The sequence below is a fragment of the Tyto alba genome, unplaced genomic scaffold (genome assembly GCF_018691265.1).
Source record: "Tyto alba isolate M040663 unplaced genomic scaffold, T.alba_DEE_v4.0 Super-Scaffold_2, whole genome shotgun sequence".
Classification (NCBI taxonomy): Eukaryota; Metazoa; Chordata; class Aves; order Strigiformes; family Tytonidae; genus Tyto; species Tyto alba.
In genome coordinates, this window is record NW_024881282.1 from 46,149,346 (window position 1) to 46,172,747 (window position 23,402).

The 23,402-nt window shown below is 42.5% G+C and overlaps 1 protein-coding gene across 3 annotated transcripts in view; it reads left to right on the forward strand.

The window, feature by feature from the left end:
* Positions 1 to 10,751: 10,751 nt before the first annotated feature.
* Positions 10,752 to 23,402, forward strand: part of LIN7A (lin-7 homolog A, crumbs cell polarity complex component) — a 48,479-nt gene continuing 35,828 nt past the window's right edge. The window contains exon 1 of one of the 3 annotated variants that reach the window (XM_042793234.1): positions 10,752 to 11,165. In XM_042793234.1, the coding sequence (XP_042649168.1) occupies positions 10,886 to 11,165 (280 nt within the window). In that variant the 5' untranslated portion in view covers positions 10,752 to 10,885. Of the gene's footprint in view, positions 11,166 to 11,623; positions 11,646 to 23,402 lie in introns of those variants that run through there. The other 2 variants (XM_032999915.2, XM_042793235.1) reach the window with 2 other exon arrangements.

Below are 23,402 nucleotides of genomic sequence, written 5' to 3' on the forward strand. Positions count from 1 at the left end.
ATCAAATATTGTATCAAATGCCCCGATCAGCTGTAGACCATCCTGCTCCTCAGCCCAGAAACACGGTTCATCAGAAAGAGAAGATAGCTAATAGACCTCTTCCTTCCTGGTAGGAATCCCTTTCAAAGGAGAAGGCCAGTCAACACATGCATTTTGAGTAGCATGATCTCAGGAACTGAAAAGGTGTAATCTTGTAAAGCAAAGAGGATATTACTGCTTTTGGGGCTCCTCAGCCAGGACCAGCTGAGGAACCTCTGTGATCTGTGACATAGCAATTTAGCTTGCTTCATTACTGCTGGACTTTCCAAAATTGTTTGGGGACGTTCTCCTTTAATTTTAGGATGGTCCTAATGAGAACCAAAAGCAGGGGGTCCCACCACAGTTCAGTTCTGCTCCCTTGTGCATACAGCCTTATGGTATGACCGTATACTGGCTACCATGTTATGCTGTATCAAGCCATTTCCTTCAATACAGAGCTTGCTCACAGCTGGAAAAAAAAAAAAAAAAAAAAAAAAAAAAGGTGTATTTGAGTGTCTCCAGCTCTCAACATTGCACCACTATTCAGTTTTACAGCACTAGCAGAGCAACAGCCACAGAAATGGAGGAGGGCCAGTGCAGGTCCAAGGGGTCAGGAACACTTCCAGAGACTGTGGGTAGGGGATGAGGTACCTCACTTTCTTCTCCTACTAAATGAAGGAAGGATCTCCCCTGCCAGCAGATAGTGTTTTGTCATATAATAGAGCTATCATAGCCCTGTCAGGACGGCTGTCTCTCTCTGCATGGCAGTGCTCCCCGCAAGCACAGAGCACTCACCTTCAGCATGACCGTGGGGCTCAGGACGGCAGCCATAGGGCAGGGATACGTTGTGTAGTGCTCTATTTTGTTGCCCAGGTTGGTTATGCTTGAAGCCAGTGCTGCTTCTACATTATTGTCCTGGAAGACGAGCAGTGTGTTGTGGGAAAAGCTTCTCCTTCAACAGCTACACAGAGTGAAAATGTAAAGCACACACAACTGATGGGGGATGGTGTTGCAAGGTCTGCATATAGAGGGGAAAATCCTTCCAGCTCCACACCTTATGGTTCTAATCCCACACCAGAAGATGAATCTGAATCAAGATCCTGAAATCCCCTGCTCTTCTGAAATTGTTATCTGTTCATAATAATAGTCCTGTTCTCTTGGAAATACCCTGGAGTACAGCCAGGTTCAGCAGTTTTACATAAAGACAGTTCCGAAATCCTTCACAAGCTAGGTAAACAGACACAACTTTTCTTTTGCATGGATACTAAGAAACAGGTATCTCGGGAGGGAAAAAAAGAAAACAGACTTTAAATCCCTTACTGGCCCATCTGTGAGATAAAGTTTCCCTTCTTGCTGCCAGAGAACTCAAGCTCAAAATAGTCTGTTCAGTCTCACTTCAGTAGAAGAAAAAATAATGAATAAACTGCAAAACTGAGACCTTTTGCACGCAGAGAGCAAAAGGAAAAACAACAAGTCTAGCAAATTCCCATCCCACAGCCTGCTGATAGCACTGCCCTTCTCTTGCTATTGTTCTCACTTTGTTTCTGGGCTGTCCGGTGTTCTGGTACTCAGTTCTCCCTGTCTGAAATCCATTGACATTGCCTTAGTGATGCATAACCAAGACAAACCCTGACTACCCATGCAGGTTTCACACACAGTACTGGAGAGTACAACACAGAGATGTTCAACCCCATTAAGTCCTCTTGGGTCCAGCAAAGCTTATTTAGTTCAGTCTTAATAAGTGATGGACATTGTAGAGGTCTCATGCTCCATTCTGGTTGGTAACTCAGGACAGTAGTGAAGGTCAGAGGACATTCTCCAGCTGACATGGCCAACCTGGATCGGGTGACAGGAGATAGCTGCTGGACCCAGACTTATTCTGATCATCCAGACTTACCTAGGTCTTCCATCTCTCCTAGCATGTGAAATATCAAGTGATAAAAATGCATCTCACATGACAACAAGAGGAACTGCAGTCATAGGCTATAGTAACAGTATTAAGCCAGTTCAGGTGTCATGTAGATGCATGTCATTGCATACACGGCCTCATTCTGCCACATTTTCAGCGATGCACCTCCAGTACTCACTGGCAGGTAGCAAATGAAGTCAATAGGTCTATCTAATGGAGAGGATCCTGGACAGGGAAACTAAACGTATTCCACTGATGCAAATGAGTAACAGGCGAGTGTAACTGCAGGAAGAGTGCTGGACAAGAGCTAGATATGAAAGGTTGGCTCTCCGTGTATGAAATTTTTCAGGTAAAGAAAAGGTGACAGTAAAGATCAGCAGCACTTCTGCTTTTCCTCAGATTAATCCTTTCAAGGATTGTGAGGATTCATTCCCCTACCACATAATCAGTGATGTTCCTTTGCTGAATTTATTACCTAATTTTATTTGTTTCATGTGCTTGATAGCACAAGTAAACTCAGCTATCTTTTCATAATGTAATAAGTAATCAACTACTTAGGGCAGATCCTCAACGCATCAGGGGCAATTTAGTACATGAAGTACATATATTGGCCAGGGTAAAGGTACAGGAGGGCATTAAACAAAAAACAAACAAACAAACAAAGAAACAAAAACAAACAAACAAACAAACAAAAAATCTTCAGTCAATGGACAAAGTTGGATTCAGCATAAATAAACAGAGCAGAATCAAGACAGGACATGATTTCTCTCTGATATTTTCTCTCCCCCACCCTGCTACCTCACTCTGACAAAGAACAAGGCCTTGGTTAGGGATACTCTTAATTTCCTGTGGTATGCAGGGAACAGACCACAAGGTAAAGCTAAGTTGGTCCCTGTGCCCACACTTGAATCCAGTACAATTTCCCGACTCACATAACACTCACCAACTTAGGAGTGACTGCCTTGTCTCCTGTGTCTCCATATAGGTAGTGTCAGGGATGTAGGGTTTCACAGTAGGTCACAGCAGAAGGGCATTACTGGAAAGATGCTAAGGAGGCCTGTGAATCACTGCCAGACTGAGTGTGTTCTTGGGGGAGACACAAAGAGTGTGCAGCCTGGGATGCCCTCACATGAATTATCATCAGGAACAAGCTGGCAACTGTCCACCAGTCACTATGCATAGAGCCACTGCCTCCAAGGGCTGCTCGTAGGGCACAACTATCTATACGTCCATGAGGGGAATTTGCTTGTCTACATGAAGAGATGCAACAAAAGGTGGCTTCTTGTGCCAATGCACGGAGATGGTACCATCAAACAGAGCTTCAGTGTGAAGCACTTACAGGCTCATTTCAGTCACTGACTAGGTGAGATAGTTCTGACCATCACTGTAGCGACCAAGACAGACCTGGAGGAAAATGGGAGGCTCATTGTTTGATGATAGCTGTTAATGTGACAGGAATGCTGCTACAGTGAGCCTTGTTCATCATCAGTGGCTGTGGAGAAAGCCAGGCAGAAGACCCCTGTGACCTCATGTTAATCCCAGTGGTATTTGTCTATTTCATCAAATAGTTTTCTTTAAAAAGTTAGATATAAACTGTTGACAGTGCTGCAGCCATTAGAGTGAGAAAAATTGAGAAATTTTTCTCTGGTCTGGAACGGAACATGGGTCAACTTGAAGGCAAATTTGATGGCTTTGAATGTGAATGAAGAGCAAATTTACCAGAATGGTGTCATCTGAGGGCTCTGAGCAGATGGACAACAGCATGTGCTGGAGAATATTGTTCCTATAGTGCCAAGAGGAGATGTTCCTCTGAATATTAAAAATAAGTTATCAAAAAAATCAGCCAAGAACCTTAAATCTGTACATTTCAGGCTTCCCTGAAGGCCTTCCATGAGGAAAATATTGTATATGTCATGTAATTAGACTCTGAACTGACTCAGGCACATGTTCTCACATTAGTTAACTGAACTGAAGCAAGTAAGTTAGCTGTGAGAGCAAAGATAGAGTATGCCCAGATGTTTGCAGGATTAGTCTTGCAGACTCTGGCTCAGGAACTAAGACTTCAGACTGCCTCTAGACAAACAAGCTTACTAAAATACAGGGACTACACACAGGCATATCAGCATCTGTACGCATCTAAAACTGATACATGCCCTGAAGCTGGTTTTGCCTCTGGGATGCACAAGGAAACAGAGCAACTTGGCAAGTGAGTGTGACTGCATTGCAATGACCAGATGTGATTTAATTGTCCTCGATGTCACACCTGATCAGCTCTGAAGTGATGTTGATTGGAGATTCAGAGATGACCATTAAACTGCTTCTTAGACCAAGACAACTTAATCATATTTCCCCTTGGCTCTCTTTCCTTCTGAAGACAAAGTATTATGCTCAACAATAACCATCAGTAGCCTTGACATTCTGGTCCCCAGCAGTACTTAAATACTGTCATCTCTTGTGAGTATGTCGCTAAAAAAGCAGAAGAAAGCTGCAGTACAATCATTATCTGTCTTCTGAAAGCTAAAATAAAATTAATATTTTCCCTATTTTTAATAAAAAGCAGGACTGAAACAGAAGTACTGCTGAATTTCATTTTAGTCACAACGCTTTTTCTCCAAGTAGTCAGATTTTTATCCTTCACTGTTTTGCTGGTGCTTTTTAATCCTCAAATTGACAAATCTGGTTATCTGTGTATCTTAATCAGGTAATCAATGATTTCAGATAATATTTAAACTTAACTTAAACCTCATATGTCTATAAACACATCAGCTTTGCAAGCAGCTTGCTTTTCTTCACTTTCCAATTAAAATCTGAAAATGCACTCTAGATCCCAAAAGGGCTTTTTAATCATATTTTAATTTTTATGGCTCAAAAAGGTACTTACAGAGTATACTAAAATCAGAGTTAATTACAATAACTCCTTGCAATCAAGGTACCACCCATTTTTAGATGCATATCATGTCACTGATCTCATATGAAAATTAACACGGGACTAACAGTTTGAGGGAATACAAAGCTGATTGCCAGTGTTATCTGTTGCACTATTCACACTCCCAAACTAATTATCTCTGGCAATTTTATGGAATTGTGGTTTGTGCTTACAATTCTTTTTTTTTCCCTACACCTACATACTTGACTATGTACCTCCTTGTGACTATCACTATTAGTTCGCTATTGATAATTCTAAAACTATTTAAAATTTTATGCTCTGCTGGTTTAACTTCCTGTAAAGGTAAGTATCTATTTCATGACCACATATGCTCTCTCTGTCATCATTCTATATAGGGATGTTTTGAAGGAAACAATGAAACCCATTGAAACACAATCAATAAACATATTCCTACGGACAAGTCTACTTATTTATTTATTTATTTATTTTTAACTCAAAGAATTCTCGTTAAGAAAGCACTCTGATCCAAAAATTCTATGAAAAATGTGTATCAATAGACTGGACAAAGAAGGTAGGTGGATAATTTATTATGCTGGTCTATGAGGAGATCAAATCAATGCTTTTGTTCAGCTTTTCAAATAACTAAAAACAGTGTGAATTCATGCATTATGGGTATGTTAAGACTACAGGTACAGTGCTTGCAGATGAAGCCTGAACTGCCATTAAACTGGCTAACTGAAGATGTTTGTGGCCTCACAGAGGATAATTTACACTCTTCTCAAAGGTCCTCAGTACTGACAAACTTTAAGTTGAGATCCGATCCTTAAAACAGTCAAAATAAGTAAGTCATGGTAACAAAGAGAAATAGATTCAAGTTTCAGATTTCAAGGGTATCCAAAGGTAATCATGGATTGAAGGTCTGATTTGTAACAGCTTTTAAACTGCCTCCCTGACTAAAAGAAAGGGTGGACCCTGCCCACAAAGGCACAGCCCACTTCCCCAAACAGCAGACATAAGCCTACCAGCAACAGGTTTGCTTTTCTTAGTGTTTGCAGTAGTTATTTTTGAAGAGCCTAGACAGACTTATAGGCTTCTCTAGACTATAGGTAGAAACTCACTGGACTGAGTAGACCTTCCACCTGAATTTCAATGTTGCCCAAGAAGAATTTCAGCAAATCTCAATCCAGTTCTCCCTGTTGTCAACTGCAGTTGAATCTTTAACAAAACTAGATAAAAAATAAAGTATTTTAAAGGAGAAATTCGTTCAGTGTTTGGGAAAACAGTAATTGTACTATCTATGAAAAATAATCCATTACACGATATTAGAATGTAAAATGAGTCCTGTAAGAAAGTACAGTCCCGTGGTATAGGGTAGTACAGTGGAAAAATAATGAACTATACATGGCTTTGCACCTATAGTAGGACTTTCTTGCTCACCTGAAATATTATTTGAGATGCCATGGCTCTCCTGGGACAAAATGAACTGTACCTGGGAATAATGCATAGAGTTCTCAGAAAGCACTAAATCACGTTTCTTATGGGTAACTGATGCAGTTCTTTGCCCAATAAACGAACTGCTGTTAAATCATTAGTTTTCTCAAATAGCAAGTTCTGCCATGGAAACTGCATGGAAATAACTGACAAATTTTAAAAAAGGAAGGATTCTTTCCCCTGTAGATGCAAAATGCCACTCAAAAAGCAAATCTGGATGATGACAAAAATCCTCAGTCTTCTGAGAATTCACAGCCCATACTACAACACTACTGCAATATGCTGCTTTTAGTTGTGCTGAAGTGCAAAAAAGAGGAAAGGCTGAATGCACATTCTGAATCAGTCCTAAGAGGTGACCAAGGGTCTTGAAAGTTCTCTGTATCTTCTCTGAAATAATCTGGAGTTTCACGCAATGTGCACACATAAGCAAACTATGTTTAATGGGAGAATGACTGATACAGCTGATCATCCTGCAAAATGAGTTGTCAAGTCGATACAAGAACTGTGGAATAACACATTGCATTTAAGAAAAAGAGGCATAAACAAGATATACCTTATAATTACAATTATCTATTTTGTAGCCTCAGGGTAAAATAAAGCAGCTGTCCAACAAACCTTCCAATGTAAATCTGGATGTGAAAATTCCTGCAGCAAACTGAAATTTCACGCAAAACATAGGTAGGAACTTAAGGTGAAATTTAGCCCTGACAAGACATTTAGTCCAATGATTAATATCCAGAATAGAATTAAAAGACATAAAACAGTGCTGTGTAACCCAAAGACAGATTTAGCTGTGCCACTGTTGTATGGCCTCTTGCCACACAACTCTGTAGCCACCATAAAAAGGGCTTCCACCTCTGGTAAGGGTGGCTCTGGTACTGAAATGAATAGCTGCATTTACCACAGTATTCCAGTCATGGGGCAGCATCTTAATTACCTCACACAAAGCTTAGGACACGGGGAGATGTGCTACTCTGGCAGCCAACAAGTGCATTCAGAGTGGCGCTGGGTTTTCCCCCACTGCATTGCATTGTGCTGTGGAGAAATAATTCTCTGGTCCTTGTAGCACCAATTCTTGAGGGAAGCCAAAGGGTCATGAAAGTCATGAGAGTAATAGATTGCAATCATTATCTCATGTAACCTCCTGAATACCTCAGCCATTCTGTTTTACTTTAGAAGCTAGATCAAAGCAAGCCTTTTAGAAAGACCTCTGATTTTTGTTAAGGTTTCAAGCAACAGTGAATAATTGGTCCCTATGTTATCCTTATTGCTAGTATAGTACATCTTACTCAAGGTTGAATTTGTTAAACTTCCAGTCACGGGATCACCTTATGTCATAAGACTATAAATTTAAAGACTATAAATTCCTCCACTATCATGCTTCTTCCATGTACATGGACCTCCAGACAGTGATTTAGTTCCTTCTTACCCTTTTCTTTGATAAGCTTTGACTAAGGTCCTTAAACGTCATGCCAAAGCTGATTTTTCATCTTGAAAGGCAAACACCAGATCTGGACACAGTATTCCAGTCAGTTGTTTTATGGATGCTAAGTACACAAGAAAGATCAGTTTCTCTACTTGTATTTGCCATTCTTCATTTATATATTCAAGCATTGCATTAGCCCTTCTGGTAACATCGTACCAAGAACTTACACTGATCCTGCTACATAGGAACACCCCTCCCCAAAACAATCTCCAGTCCTGGAAGTAACCACTCCATTCTTCATTGCTTGCTTCCAAGTGGCATTAAAACACATTGGTTTTTAATTGTAACAATTTAATCCAGTTATTCAGATAATTCTTACCAGTAATTTGGACAGTTTATTACAGAACCATAGAATAAATCAGGTTGAAAAGGACCTGAAAAATATCCAGTCCAACCTGTTGTTCAAAGCTGAGCTAACTTCACAGAAAGAGCAGGCTGCCCAGGTCCTTTCCCAGTAAGGTTTGAAAATCTTGAAGCATGGAGATTTCACAGCCTCTCTGAACATCTTTTAAGGTTTGACCACCTTCATGGTGGGGTTTTTTTGTTGTTGTTTTTTTTTTTTTTTTAATAACCTGTGTTATCTAGAAGCATAGCTACTGAAGCCTTTATATCAGCACTTTAGATCTTTGAACAAAATACTAAATTTTGGGTTAAAATTTAGCCAGAAAAAGTCTATACGCATCTTATTATCAATAGGCTTGTTCACTGGCACCTGACCACTGACTACACGTTAAAGGTGTGTCAGTAAGCCAGTTTCTAGTCCATACGATATAAAATCTGTTTATTCAGTCTAGTTTAATTGTTTTGGTAAACATCATGTGATATTGAATTAAAAGCTCCAATGCAGCCCAAGGAATCAACAGGAAGACTGAGAGTCAAACCAGTTGCTTCTGTCTAAAAAGATCCACCTTCCAAGATTGCAGGCGGGCTGGTACTCATTCTTTCTGACTGCTAACTTTTACTATTAGAGTCCACTATTTCTCCTGGGAGTTGGCAAAGCAAGAGCTACTGCACAGCTCCCTGCCTCCTTCCACCCCCTTTCTCCAATTGCTGAATTCAGCTGGACAACTGCAATTTTCCCAGTTCAGCTGCTTAAACTATTCCTCGGCTCGTTCTTCAATGTTCTTGAGCATTAACTATGCAGCTATGCTGATTAGGAAATGTTTAATTTCAGCAAATGCTGCTTTTCATCTTCCTTGAGTGCAGCTAATACTCCCATTCAAGTCTCTCATCCAAGAGCCAATTAGCCCCTGTGACAGAGAGCAAAAATCTGACCAGCAGTAGATAAAAAAGGATAAACCCGGAATAAGCTTATTGTTTTCCACAGGCACCCTGCTCAAGACCAATGATTGATTTTCCTAAAGATACGTGTTTCCAAAAAGTTACAAATTTGGTATATTTATTGAAAGAAAAGTTACTGTTACAACTGTGTTTTGCTTCAAAACGTCAGTTCACAAGATGACAGTTTGAAAGAGCTAGTCTGAGCATTATGAAGTCCTATATGAAAAGCAAGTCGGTTGTCTAATAAGCTTGGCACCTTGCTTTTAATATTATTTAAACACACTTTTATATCTGTAATAGATTTTTTCAAGTGTCATAATGGTTTGAGAGTTGTCACATTAGCTTGTTATAGCTTCAAATCTGTACTTCTCTGTTCAGGACTATGAATCCTATATACAGTAATGTGACTACTTAAGAGGAGCTGTTACACTTTATGTCAATCCAGCTGCTATGCAAGTACATAAAATCTGCACAATAAAAATCCTTATGTTAATTTTGATTTTTAAAACTGACTGCTTGCCAGAAACTGATTTCTCAACTTTGATATTTTAGCCAGCTGAAACATTTTCTTGTCAAGATACCCAAATGGGCTAGTGTTTAGTGTTTATTAATTAGAGAAATTCATGCTGAATTCAGTTTAACAGAAGAAGTGGGTGGTTCATAAATATTATTTAAACTTCTCTAATTTTAAAACAGCCGAACATATTTTTAATCTGCTCTGAAAACTTTTAATGGCAAAATTTCCGCAGCTTCCCTAATTTTCTATACTAGTGCTTAAATACTCTTGCAGTTGAAAGCTTTTATTGATGTGCAACGTGGAACTGCTGTACTTCCAAACCACCCCTGGATTGCCAGATCCTGGCAGGTGAGGAGAAGAGTGCTACCTTCCCCTTCGGAGTGACGCTCCACTCCACCTCAATGCTCCTTGGCCACACACAAGACCCCAGAGGGCAGAGGACACCGTTCTTCACTCAGTCGCTGCTCTGCACCGTTGTCCACCGTAGGGAAGGCAGCAGAAACTCCGTGGGGCTCTGTCACACCTTTCTTGGACGGCAGGTGACCAAGTTCCTTTGGCTTCGTGTGAACAATGAGGGTGGACTACCTGAGGGCTCCCAGCAAACCCCACAGAGCTCCACTGTGAAATTCCACCTCCGTGGATGGTCTTGCGCAAAGGCCTCCGACCTCTCGCCCCGCAAACGCCAGGACTCAACCCCACGCTGTGGAGAGGTGTGGGGTGTGCTTGCTGAGAGGACCTTGGGTTTCTCGAGGATGGCCGGGCCGCGCTCAGCAGTTGGGAAAGAAGCGATGGTCGGACCTGCTGGTGAGGCCGAGAGCTTGGTCCGCCCGAAAGGGCCGCTACGGGGCACGTCCCTTCGGCCGAGGGACCCTTGCACAGGGGCCGGGTACCGCCCCTCCCGGCTCCGCGCGCCGCTCTCCACCCCCTGCGGTCGGTCGCCCCCCGAACCAACGCCTCACCCAGGCACACCGCCCCCCGCCCCGGTACGGAGCGGCACGGCACGGCACGGCCCGCCCCGCCGCCCCCGGCCCCGGCGAGGCCGCGCCGCCGGAGCCGGCCCCCCTCCCACCCTCCCTCCCCGCCCCGCGGCGCTGCGGAGCTCCCCGCCCTCACCCCTCTCCCTCCCTCCGCCGGGCGCTGCGGCATCCCCGGGGCGGCGGGACCGGCGGCGGCCCGCCCCCCACCCCCGCGCACGGTCCGGGCCGCCCCAGACCCTGCGGGCTCCGGGACTCCGCCCTGAGGCGAGCGCGGTGCGGCGGGGGCCCCCCGCCAGGCCCGGCTCCCGGCGGCGCAGCGATGCCGGCAGCCCGCGCCGGGCCGCGCCGGGCCGCCCTGCGCCCGCAGCATCGCGGCGCCCCGTCCGCGCTGAGCCGCCCTCCCCTGGGCGCCCTCTCCGCCCCGCTCGCCTCCTCCTCCCACGGAGCCACCCTCCTCCTCCGCCCCCTCTCCCTGCCAGCCTCCTCCCCGCCCTTCCCCGCACTCCACGCCGGTGCCGGAGCCGCGCGTCACTCGGGCTCCAGCCCCGCCGCAGACATGGCGACGCTGACAGCGGTCCAGCCGCTCACGCTGGACAGAGGTAAGCGCGGCTGCCGCCGCCCCAGCCGCCCCCAGCCCTGCCCGGGGGGCCGCCGCGTCCGAGCGCGGGCTCTTCCCCCTCCACACGCAGCGCGGGCGGGGCGGCCCCGCGGCTGCGGCGCAGGGCGGTGAGGAAGCGCCTCCCCGCGGGGCTCAGGTGGGAGAAGGGCTGAAATGGGGGAAATAAAACTTTGTGCGGGCAGGGGGGAGGGCTGGCAGCCCGCCGGCGGGAGCGCGGCGGTGCCGCAGGCGCGGGCTTTGGCTCCGCGGCCAGCGCTCCGCGCCGCTCCGCGCCCTCCGCGCCGCTCCGCGCCCCTCCGCGCCCCTCCGCCGGGTGCCGGTGCCGCTCCGCGCTGCCGCTCCGCCGCCTCCGCCCTGCGGGGCTCCCCCTTGGGCGCCCGGGAGCCCCGGCCGACCCTTCCCGGCGGCGAGTTGGGAGCTCGCACCTCCCCGGGAGTCAGTCGTTTGTTGGCAAAAGGCGGTGGGTTTGGGTTTGTTTGTTTGTTTGTTTGTTTTTTTTTTGGGGGGGGGGGGGGCGGGGGCGGACACGGGGTCGGTGGTGAGGTGAAGGGATCAGCGGCCGCAACTTCTGTGTTCGGTGGCGTTAATGGTGTTGCCCCATAGAACAGCGCGTCTGCATCTTCCTGGTAGGCAAGTGCTCGGTCAGCGTGGGGAGAGCAGTGGGGGTTCCGCAAGCCTTGAGGCTGTCAGTAGTCTTACCGAGGTCATGTAATAGGGTGCCGAAATCAAGAAGTTACGTTAAAATTCAACTTTTGCCACCAGGCTGTAAAAAACAGACCTCTCCCTCACAGTGCATTTGTGGCCATAACAAGGCTCAGCAGAAACGTTGTTAGATTTCTGTGGGTTACAGAGGAGAGTAATTTACCGTTCTGGTTTGTTTTGCTCCCTCTGCTCCATTGGTTAGAGAGGTCCAATAGCAACCGATACAGCATCCTGAATTGTCGGGGTGTCCTTCTCCTTAACTTGCATCCAGAGCCTCTGAGAGGCTGCCAGCATGTATAAATCTTGTACTCTTGAAAGCATGATTGAGGCCAGTGGTTTTGGGTTTTAAATGTTTTGTGGTTTTGTTGTTGTTGTTGTTTTTTTTTTTCCAGAAGATTAAGATGGGTTTACAAAGCCAGATAGAGAGCTTTTTGCTGTAAATCCTATGCAGAAGAAACCTGATGAACTCAGTTTCAAAATGATAAAGGAGAGATCGGCACCTCTTCTGGAACCCAACTGAGAGCAAACCAGCCCATAGAGTACTGTAAATACAATTTGCTGGATGGCTTAAATTCCAACATTAGTAGAAAAGGAGAATTTAAAGTTATTTTTACCGAAATAGCGAAGTGCTAGCATGCACTTTAAATTAAACTGCTCAGAAATCCACTGTGTAATCTACAGTTTCACCCTAATACTGTTTTCAATAAGCAGGACAAATCTATTTCCTGGCAAAGGGTTGAACAGATGGCAATCCATTAACAAACCTGGCTTTTCAAAGGAAAGTATTACTATTTCAGAATGACACATTCCTTTTCCTTACTAAAACTGTGCTTTAAAAAATCCACAATACACAGAAATGCAGATTAGCCCCAATTTAAATATAAGCATCTGTTGTCTATGTCCAGGATATGCCTAACTATTTGGCAGGGGTGCCAACATTAGAGTCTCCCTGGTTTCAGCCAGGGCTGATATTAGTGTGGGTGAGAGAAAACATCACAGAACGGTAGGATGTGATGTGCAAAAGGAAAATACAGACAAGAAGAAATAGATTTAAATACTGCACCTGGCCTGCAGAAGGCTCTTTCGTCAGAGGGATATACTTTGTCACCTACAACATGTTGCTGCTACGTCAGCTGAAAAGAGTGGGCTGAAGCAGCCCCAGAAGCAACCAGACCAAACCCGGTGATTCCAGATATTTCCTCTGTAGTCTTTCTTTCACAGCCATGAAAGAAGGAAGGTGCTACATGGTGATATTTTCCAGATTTTTGTTGCTTTTATTAAAGTAGACGCAGCTATGTTTACTATCACTATGCTTTGCACAGGTCTGCTGTGATCTAGGCACAGCCCTGAAAAGTCTTGTACACTCGTACCTACTTTGCCATGTCCCACAGAGAACTCAGTGCCACGAGAAAATAGTGAGTGTTTCAGGAGAGGCGGCATTAATAACCTTTCATTGCTTAGGGAATTGCTGCTTGGTCTCTGTCCAGGAAGTGTTCTGCATTTCCCCTTGCTAAGGGTCACCGCAACGGTAAAACATCATACAGATACATACATCAGAAATCTGAAATACGCTCTTGACATGGTCTCCTCCTGTACAAAATATACACACTCTATTCTAGTACAGAGATGGGAACTTTCTTAAAGCCTAATTTAAATGGAATTCAAAATCTGTATGGTAAAATGAATTACCATTTAAAGGTGAAGGGCATGTTGTGTGTGAATGATTGAAAGCCAATTACATTCTGGAAGATTACTTCAGTCCAAAGCACAAGAATTAATTTCCTTAATTCCTGTCATCATGTGCCTTTCTACCTGCACAAATGTGTGCAAGTTCCATTAGGGCTCTTTAATATGTGGAACAAGTTCACAAAATAATGGAAATTTTAATCACTTACAATTTAATCTCAAAGGCTTTTGCCTGACCTTTGTGTGGTGCTCTGCTGGGAGGAGGGGAAGGAATCGGCAACTGTTTCAGGGAGGAGATGTAGAGCAGCGGAGCTACGTGTGGATGCTGCTTAGGAAAGTTGGCCCCTGCGTTTGAGAGCTTTGGGAGGGGGAAGAGCCTGCCTGCTAGGTGTCTTCCAACAGCCAAGTAAGTCTTCTTCATAAAAAAGTGCACCCTTCCTATCTTTCTTGCAAATGTCTTACATCCTGAATTGATACCACCCCATCTGTAATGTCCAGTGTCCATCAGAGCTAACTGGGGGAAATTTTTAGGCCTATTCAAAGCTTAAACCCTGAAGGTGTAGGGAACTATACCTTGTTCCAGGTTGAGATGGAAAGTTTCAGTGCTGTCTTTCATAAAATGACAAGCAAAAAAAACAAGGCTGTGATTTTTTTTTTTTCACTTATGTTGAAGGCAATGAATTTTTAAGTACGTTCCCAGCTTAATTTACCTCCATTAAACAAACCAAAATGGTCATTCTGAACTAAAAGGGAAATGTTTAAAAACACCTATACAATTATTTTTCACTTCTTCCACAGACTGTCTTTAGTAAGAACTTGGCTGACACTGATTTTGGTTACAGAGAACCCTGGTCACAATTAGTTGGCAATCTCCAACAGTGTTTATTTATATTGGCATACCACTTGTCACATCTTGCATCTTGTCCTTCTCTATATGGGACAGGCTGTGTTACCTTTTCGTCTCCTCTCAGTGTCTTTTGTCTTCCACAGAGGCATTGTCTCAGCCTATTCCATGACCAGCAGTTGCTGCCTTCCCCTTTATTGTCCAGAGCCCCATGTCTCCTTTGTGTGCCATCTTCTTTTGCCTTGCTCTTCTCAAAGCCTCGGTTCAGTTAACTCCATCACTGTGCATTGCCTGTAACCCTTATCCATTTTCACTGTTCAGCAACCCAATTTCCTCATCTAATCCTCTCTTCTGCTGCTGCCTCATGAGCATCGGCACCTCACCAGCTTGACGTTGTCTCAGATGCTGCATACACATCCAGTGGCAATGTTCTGCTTTTCTCCAAGTGTGGTGCCATCTGTCCCACCCAGCTTAGCCTTCTCATGGTTCTCCAAGGACCTCCTGTGAGTTCTTGTGTGCTGTCCGTACACATTGTGAGCAATTAGAAATTAAAGGAAGCTTGTTGTGGGTGGGATCACGTAAAGGGTGTGCTGGCACAGTCTAATGGAAGCATTTTCTGCAAGTACCATTATGCTCCCAGAAATATGGGGAGGGAATAGATTTCTGTGCTTCCCTTGGCACTCATTTTAGGAGTGGTCATATGGAGGGCTGCAAATTAAAGCATACATATTTCTAGCTATGCATAATAGATGTTCCTCTCTATCTGAACTATTTTATTTTGCTAAACATTTGGCATATTTTTCATAGAGCTTATCTTACTCTGAATTTTACTTGTGCTCTTCCTTCCAAGATGAAAATCTGCTTTGAAAGGAAAGTGACCATGTATTTGGTCAGATTGCTGCAAAACCTCAGTCTTGGCTCCTCTCTGCATATGACCATGAAGGTGGCAGCTTTAAAAGGGCACTTTTCAAAAGTTCTTCTTGTTTTTGAAGATATGGTACAATTATCCTGTGTGAAGACCGTCTCATGATTATGAGCAAGGGAATATCTTCTCATGTGAAGGGGGCTTTCAACTGTCTTTTGTTAATAATCCACGTCCTATTATGTTTTTCCTTATATAGTTACTATTCATGTCACTGATGGTTTCACTTCTTCATCTGACTGAGGATAAAAGAAGAAATTTGAATAGACTGAATATACAGTGCTGATATTTTAATCCCTCTGAAGTTTCATAACAAGGTCATAGCTATTGGCTATTGACAACCAAATTTCTCTTGCTTTCAAATATATCCTTGGAAACTGGAAAGGCTTCTTGCTGTTTGGCTGTAATGCATAACTGAGTTCTGTTGTTTTTTTATGAAATCAAGCAAATATTTTTCCAGTAAAGTGGGTGTCCCCAAACTTCCTATATATAGGTGAAAATCTTACATAAAGCTCCATGTTCAGTGACGATAAATAAGAATACAAATGGGCTTGGAATTGCCATCGGCTGTTAGAGGTGGTAGACAAACTTTGTCAGATGTGGTACCAGATGGCGCCTGACCATTAATATACATGGGTAGTTGCTAGAGTACTCCTCCTTCCTTCCTCCTCTCCTCTTCCTGTCATTTTTTCTTCTCATTACATCCTCATAGTTTACATAAATGGGGATTTTTCCCCATCTGTCCCCATATATATGTATATAACAGAAATTGTGCCGAACATAAGTTGCGGTAGACTGTGCATATATTAGTATAATGTATATTATCTTGGGAAAAAATATATAACGTACTCATCAGGAAGAGAAAATCAGATTCATAAAGTGTGAAATACAGTCCTTGACAGAGGAGCAGCGTAAGGCCAGATCTCTCTCACATGGGGTGAAGCCCTGTGGAGCAGTGCTAAGCGATGTGCTGCTCCCCGCCTGGCTCCCTGTCTGTCATGGGGATGTCTTCTCTTGCTCTTCAGCCTAGCATGCTAAAATTGAAAAATACTTCTGCAAGTGCCACATGCTTTAAGTCTAGCATGTCTCTGTTTGGTATGCCAACTGAGGACATATAAATAATCAAATTAATTCTTACAAGGGGGGGGGGAAAAAAAAAGGCCATTTTTTTTGTTGGAACAGAAAAAAGTGTCAGTTCTGGTCACAGACTGAAATGTTTTTGTTTTTTTTTACATCAGTGTGTCAACATTTATTTGATTTTGTTTTTAAATGCATTTTTATGAAGGGATGGACTAAGGTAAGCGGATTGAGCTGGTGATTTATGGGTGATGACTGGGACATTTTGTGAGAATCCATGCAGTTGAAGCATCGGTTAGTTACGTGTGCAGTTCAGCCGTGCCTCCTGGGGCTCTGGAGCTGGAGTAGGAGTAAATACCTACCTATATATCATCTCTGGTGTTCATGAGTGGTGTGAAAACGTTTGTTTTGAAAACTTAAATGCACATGTCCAGCTTAAACGTCTCTGGCAGCACGGGCCTGACGTGAAGAGGTGCTGGGGCACACGGTGGCACGGGAGCTCTGTGCCAGGCTGGGCCCGCCGGAGGTGGGCCCGGCGCCCCCGGGAGCGCAGCCCGCCGGCCGGGCCTGGCCTCCCAGGGAGGGCCCTGGCCTCCGGCCCAGAGCGACTCACGGTGATGTGGAAATTGAGAGAGAGCTGCACCTGTACACAGGCACGTGGAAACGTCTTCCGCAAAACTCACAGCATCTTTTAGCATTGTTACCTTTGTGGAGTGTGGAGGGGGAATATCTTAATTTTCCAGTCATGTTTCCTTCAGAAACACGTAACTGATAATAAGGCGTATCTCTGCAGAAGCTGGATGTGCGGGCAGGAAGTGTTTGTGAGGAACCTTTGAAAGAACAACCAGGCTCGTGGCTGACCGATGGCTATGCAGGAACCTTGTGTTCCTCCTGCTCTGTCAGGCTGAAAATATTCTTTAGACTTGGTAGCAGTGAAGTAATCATTTTAGTCTATATGAATTTATCCTGTGTAGAGCATAGTAAGCTGAGCTCACCTGTATGTGTCCTGCATCTGATCCCTCATAGGGGACCTGCGCCTGCAGCTGGGTGAAGTGGATGGAGTCTTTGACAAGCCCCTGCACAGGTTTAGGATTCACTATTTGCAACAAGCTGCAAGAGGGTTAATGATTAGAAAGCACTAGGGATGCTCTTTTTGTATGTAGTAAATGTATACTTGCTATCTACAGATAATATTGAAAAAGAAGGATTTGTTTTATAAATAACAGCCCTATGCTGGATCCTACAAACTTCAGTTTCACATTGATGTCCAAGAGACATTTGTGTAACTAAAGAAAAAAGAATTAACCTCTTAATGTAAGTAAACAATTTGCTTAATTCCATCCTATCGCTTAGAACCCTCTGATGATGTTATCAAGCAGAAACTTTATTTTAAAATGTGACAAACTACTGAAGTCATCAGCTTTGTACAGAGGATAATTTGTCCTTTGAGTTTGCTGTTTCAGGACACGTACATGCACATCTCTCCTTAGCATAGACAACACCCACGCAAGTGCAGAAAGATATAAATACAAGCTTTTGGCTGACCTGTGTTATTCACATAAAAAATAATGTTCCTGTAGGTAATTGAATAGAATTTGAATTTGAAGTATGAATTATGTAAAACTATTGATTTTAGTTACTCACTAGAAACACAAATAGTGAGAAATTGAGACTTTTAATAGGAAACGAAGCAAAGGCAGATAGGTAGTGTTTTGAGAAGCACGTAACTGTAAATTTGTAAGTCTACCATCATGCACAGTTAATTTGTTTCATGTGATGCATTCTTGACATTTTAAAAGTAATACATACTAATGTGCTGTAAACTGTACATGTATGTATAAATCCAGGCATTTGCAAAGTTAATCTTGGTCAGTTTAATCTTCTTTTGAGACATTTGCTGGGGAGTCAGCCTCTGAATGAGAAACATTCAACTGTTAATTTTCTATTCAGATGAGAAGATTTTGATTTAGAAATGCATGTTTACATACTAACAATGTTTTCCTGAGTATTTAAACCACAAGCTTGGATCTTAGATATGTTAAATACAGAGGGAGATATATGTACATATTTGAGAACTTGCTTCACCAGGGTCCAAAACAGAGTGGTTAAATAAACCCCAAATTTCTCAGACGCAACTCGTCTAAGTTGCCAAAAAATGCATACAGCTTCTCATAATGTGTTGTTACCCTAGTGCTACTTTACGAATAAGCATAAGAAAAAGAGAGAAAAAATCTTGATTAGAAAACTGTCTCGTGAAGAGATTGGAGGAGGATTGTTCTTTATTATTTAAAAGATGTAACAATTAAGTATCCATGAATACATAGAGCATCAAAGCATTGATCTTATTTCTGTATAAACATGGATAATTTTATAAGGAAGAGCATTGCCCTAAATAGACTCTTAATTTATTTCTTCTGAACCAAAATGACATTTTTACTGCATCTTTTTGATAAAAGCCCATGTTTAATCACTAATCCTTCACATTCACTAACTCGTTAATTTTCTTTTTCAACCGTGGTTTCTGAAAAAAAGTAAATCTCCTAGACCTTAAGGTATCAATCCCTCTACTATCAGTTAAGTATTGGGGAAGAATGTACTTGAAATAGATTGGGTGCGTGACCATGGCCATCAGCACCAACCAGTCTTAGCCCTCAGAAATTTATGTACCATCAACTCTTCACTTTTATATAAATTTGGCAGCTGTGTTTTCACCAAATAGTACTTACTGAATCAGTGCAGGAACAAAAGGATAATATAGCTGTTCTTTGTTAACAGAGCCAGACCAGAGAAACTTGAAGAGGGCATGATGGCTTTAAAACCTATGAAGCAGTCTTTGGAAAAAGAGGTGGTTGTATGTCTGATCTCCTCTGTGGCCTGATAGTCTTGTAACCCAGGCTCTGGAGTTGCTACTAATTTATACAGCACCTTTTGCATCCTAACGGTGTGCCTCTCATATCTTAGGTAGATAAACTGTGAAATCAGGCTGTAACCAGGCATGAGTTCCAGTTCTCCTGCTCCTATTCTCAGCATCGTTCAACATGTAGGACACCAGGCGACAGCACTGCAAAGGTGACAGTGAGCATTCTGTTTCTCACAGGGGTTTTCTCTTTCAAAGTTTTATTCGTAACTTGCAGCAGCAACTCAACATCAGTCACAGCTTTCTTCTAAGATTGTATTTGTTTCAAAGTTGAAAGTTAACAGTGTCCAGTTGTTGACATGTACCAGCAGCATATCTGTACTGCCTAGTTTGGCAGAGATTTATTAATAAAGGACTTTATGTATATAGCATTCTTCTTGCTGTTGTAGCTTTTCACATACACACTTTCAAATAACATGTTTTTTTCCTTTCCTGAGAAATGACTAGTATGTAGCCAGCTAACAGAGGGATCCAATCTGCAAAAAGCAATATCCTTAAATCCACTAAAACTTAAGAGAGAATATTAGCTCTCTTCTTATTACCTGAGCCTACAGATAAAGCCGTGTTAGGTATGTGTATGTAACAACTACATCACATCTTTTGTATTGCACAAATGCTGTCTTTTCACCGTTGTCTCACCAGAGTCTCAAACCACCTAGACAAATGGAAGATAAAATCGTGATGCTAGACTTCAAGTGACAATTTGTATTGTCGCTATGTACAATTGCCAGTAGCCCACAGCCATCTTTCTCATCTTTCTGGTAATAACAAAAAAAAAAAGATTTAAGACTAAGATTAGCTGGAGAGATAAGAACTGAGAAGAGGCAGCAGGAGGCTCTAGTAATGACATAGGAGCACAGAAGAAAGTGAGAGTTACTGCTTTGGCTCAAACACAGTACCTGTTGTGAAGGAGGATTAGCATCCCTAAGTTAACCTTACCTCCCTTTGTGAGACCCCTGTTGGGGCCTTTTTTTCCCTCTTCCTGTCTTCTTCCCTGCCAAAAAAATCTCTCTGATGAAAACTAAAAACACACACTGGAAGTATCAGTGTGGGAAAGGCATGAGGTTGCCCATATGGCCAATACTTCTGGTTTGTCATGTGCACATAGGATGCATGAATACTTGCTTTTGCTCAGGCAGGGGAGTGAGAGAACAGATTTCAGCTAAGAGAAAAGTATGTTGTTTTTCATCCCGGTTTTCTTTGTTCAGACAAGCTTATTCCTTATAATTATTTCTATTTTCTGCTTCTCTAGCTTAGTCAAACTTTTAATTCCTTCACTGATTTTAATGTTTTTTCTCAATATGCTTGTGGTTTAAAAACACAAGAGCAAGTGTACTGTTAAGGGGAGTCCTTTGAGTATGTTAATGTACCAGCTTTTTTTTTCTTTTAATCTGGGATCAGAACCTCTAAAGTGTTTACGTTTGCAGTTTCAGCAAAGTGTCCAGTGTGCTTTTGTTTAGTGTTTAAAGCAGCTCTGCTCCAGCATGGTGAGCAGTGTCTGCTGAGGCAGAACTGATCCTATAAGATCAAGTGATGTTGTAATCGGGAGACAGATGAGGCTGGTGGAGAGTTACCAAGACATCTCTTTACAAGATATCTGTGACTACAGGAGGCAGTAGATAGCTTCCTTCCCTTCATATAGTTCAGCTTGCAGGAACTTAATTCATTAAGTCCAGGTCTATTCACCATACTGAATTTCTCAGGGAGTTACAGCTTTGCTTCAAAGGATTTTCTTTTTGTCATTTCATAGTTTCAGGAAGTCAGAACACCATTTTACATGTCCTGTGTAGGCAAATAACTGCTTTAAACACCCAAGAGCTCTCCTTTTTTTAAAAATGCTTACAGAAAGACTGAAAATTAAAATAACACAAAATCTGAAACTACAAAATATCCTGCTTCCTGCAGGAAACAAGGCTTTTTTTTAAAAAAAAATTATTTAAATAATGAATATAAACTTATATATTCATTATATGTATATTATATATTTATTTGAATAGAAAATAAACTTTAAAAAACCTGTTGTCTCTTTGTATCATATTTGAAGCCAACTGTTCCCAGTCAAAAAAAGGACTAGAATCATGTCTCATCCGTCCTGTTCAGCAGTGAGTGGCTAGCTGTACATCATAGTTACGATCACAAAAAGCAGGTATGATTAAACAATAGAAAGCCAAAACTATATACGAAGAAAAATAAAGGAATTTTACCTTCCCTTTCCTCTACAGCTAATGCAGGGGAAAAATTGTGTCATTCTGTTTTAAGTACTGTGTTAGAAAATACCACGGTTTTCAATGCTCTTCTACTCCTTGCATTTTAAGCTTTATTTTTTAATCTTTTCTCTTAAAGGATAGTTTGGTAACTTGTTTTCACACCGATGCTATGTTCATTGCCTTCTATACAAAAGCAATGGGTGCTGTCAAATGTCAAGGGTTTGTATATCTGTAATTTCTTGATTTCTCACAGATGTCAAAATCCGGTGAAAATTTTTGATCTCATGTTTATGCATCTGCTCGTCTAGATTGCTTTAGAAATTGCAGTGAAACCAATAATTTGGAAGAATAAAAATTATATCAATGTTTAAAAATTACTAGGTTTTAAGTTAATTTTACATGCCCATCTTTGAAAATTCTGTATTGCATTATTTCTCTTCAGACCTCAAATTAAGCCAGTGAAACTCATTGAAGTGATCCTGAATTACCCATTAAGTCAATCTTCACTGTTTTGTGATTTATCATTATTCCTTTAAAAAGCAACAATGAACATTTGACAGTACCAAGACACTCTCTCTAAGTATCTGATGAACTCTTCTCAGTTTTAGGAACTCTGTAGACTGATCTCACACACACACACAAAAGCAAACAAAATCTGAAAATTGCTGACAAAGATGCTCCTGTGACTTACATCAGTTATGTGAAGGCTTCAAGGAGAAATTTGAGGACTGGATCTGTCTATGTAAAGAAATGAAAATGCAAAGAAGATTGACCAAAGTAAAGCAAATCCAGTTGTCCTTCATGGTATGTTAAGGCTATGAAAATCCCTTGCTGAGGAGAAGAACAGAAATCACTATTTAAAACTTAGAAGAGTGGGAAGTGAGGGAGATTACTCAAGACATTGTAGACATTGTGAAGTTCAGAGAACATATTTTTTCATTTAAGGGAATCTTCTGAATATTATGTTTGAACAAGCTAAGCAGAGTATTTGGGAGCAGTATGCCTGAAATAGCAAAAGTGACTGAAGTTGCTGAAGAGAGCCCTGAAGGGCTTTTGTGTCGCTGAGGATGCTGGATGGAGGGGTTTCCACACAGTTTGCTGTCTGTATTTGGATCACAGGTGGCACTGCTTTCCCTGCAAATAAACTGTCCTTTCTATAAGTTATTTTGCAGAACGTCTCAGACCTTTGCTGTCATATTCAGGTGTTCCTGCCAAAGCTGCTGGGAGAACTCCTGGTATCTAACACTGTCTTGGTGTGTGCAACAGCTGAATCACAGACTCTGTGTCTGAGAAATGGACTGAAACAACTTGGATGCCCATGGTGAGCCTGAGAAGCTAGAGCCAGGCAGCAGCTGGGTGCAGCTCAAACATACAGAAACGTGTAGACCAAACCACGATTCAGTGAGTAGCCAAAGAAAATGAGCCTGCCCCAGGCAGTGGGGGAATGGATGTAGAAACCCATCGGGATATGCCATTACTGTCACTGGGGGCAGCTGTCTCACATCAGGCAAGATGAGACAGACAGAGATATATTCAATCATATTCCATGGTTGATTTTTCTCACGCATTAAGAAGAAAAAAATCTATAAAATCATTTTTAAAAGCTTTGACTGAAAAACACACTGGCCTGCCTGCTAACAACACTGTTCTTGTCAAATGTAACTGTTCTGAAGTACGGTATCTCCTGGACCACATGGAGATAAATTTGCATGAGTCATTCACTGTATATCTGGACAGTAAGAATGGGTTTCATCATACTGATGTAGATGTCTAATGCGTAGGATGCGGGCATTTACATCTGAGCTAATCATCTAGTCTCCCTTTATAGTCAACAAAGGGAACAGGCACTCCCAGGGTATGAT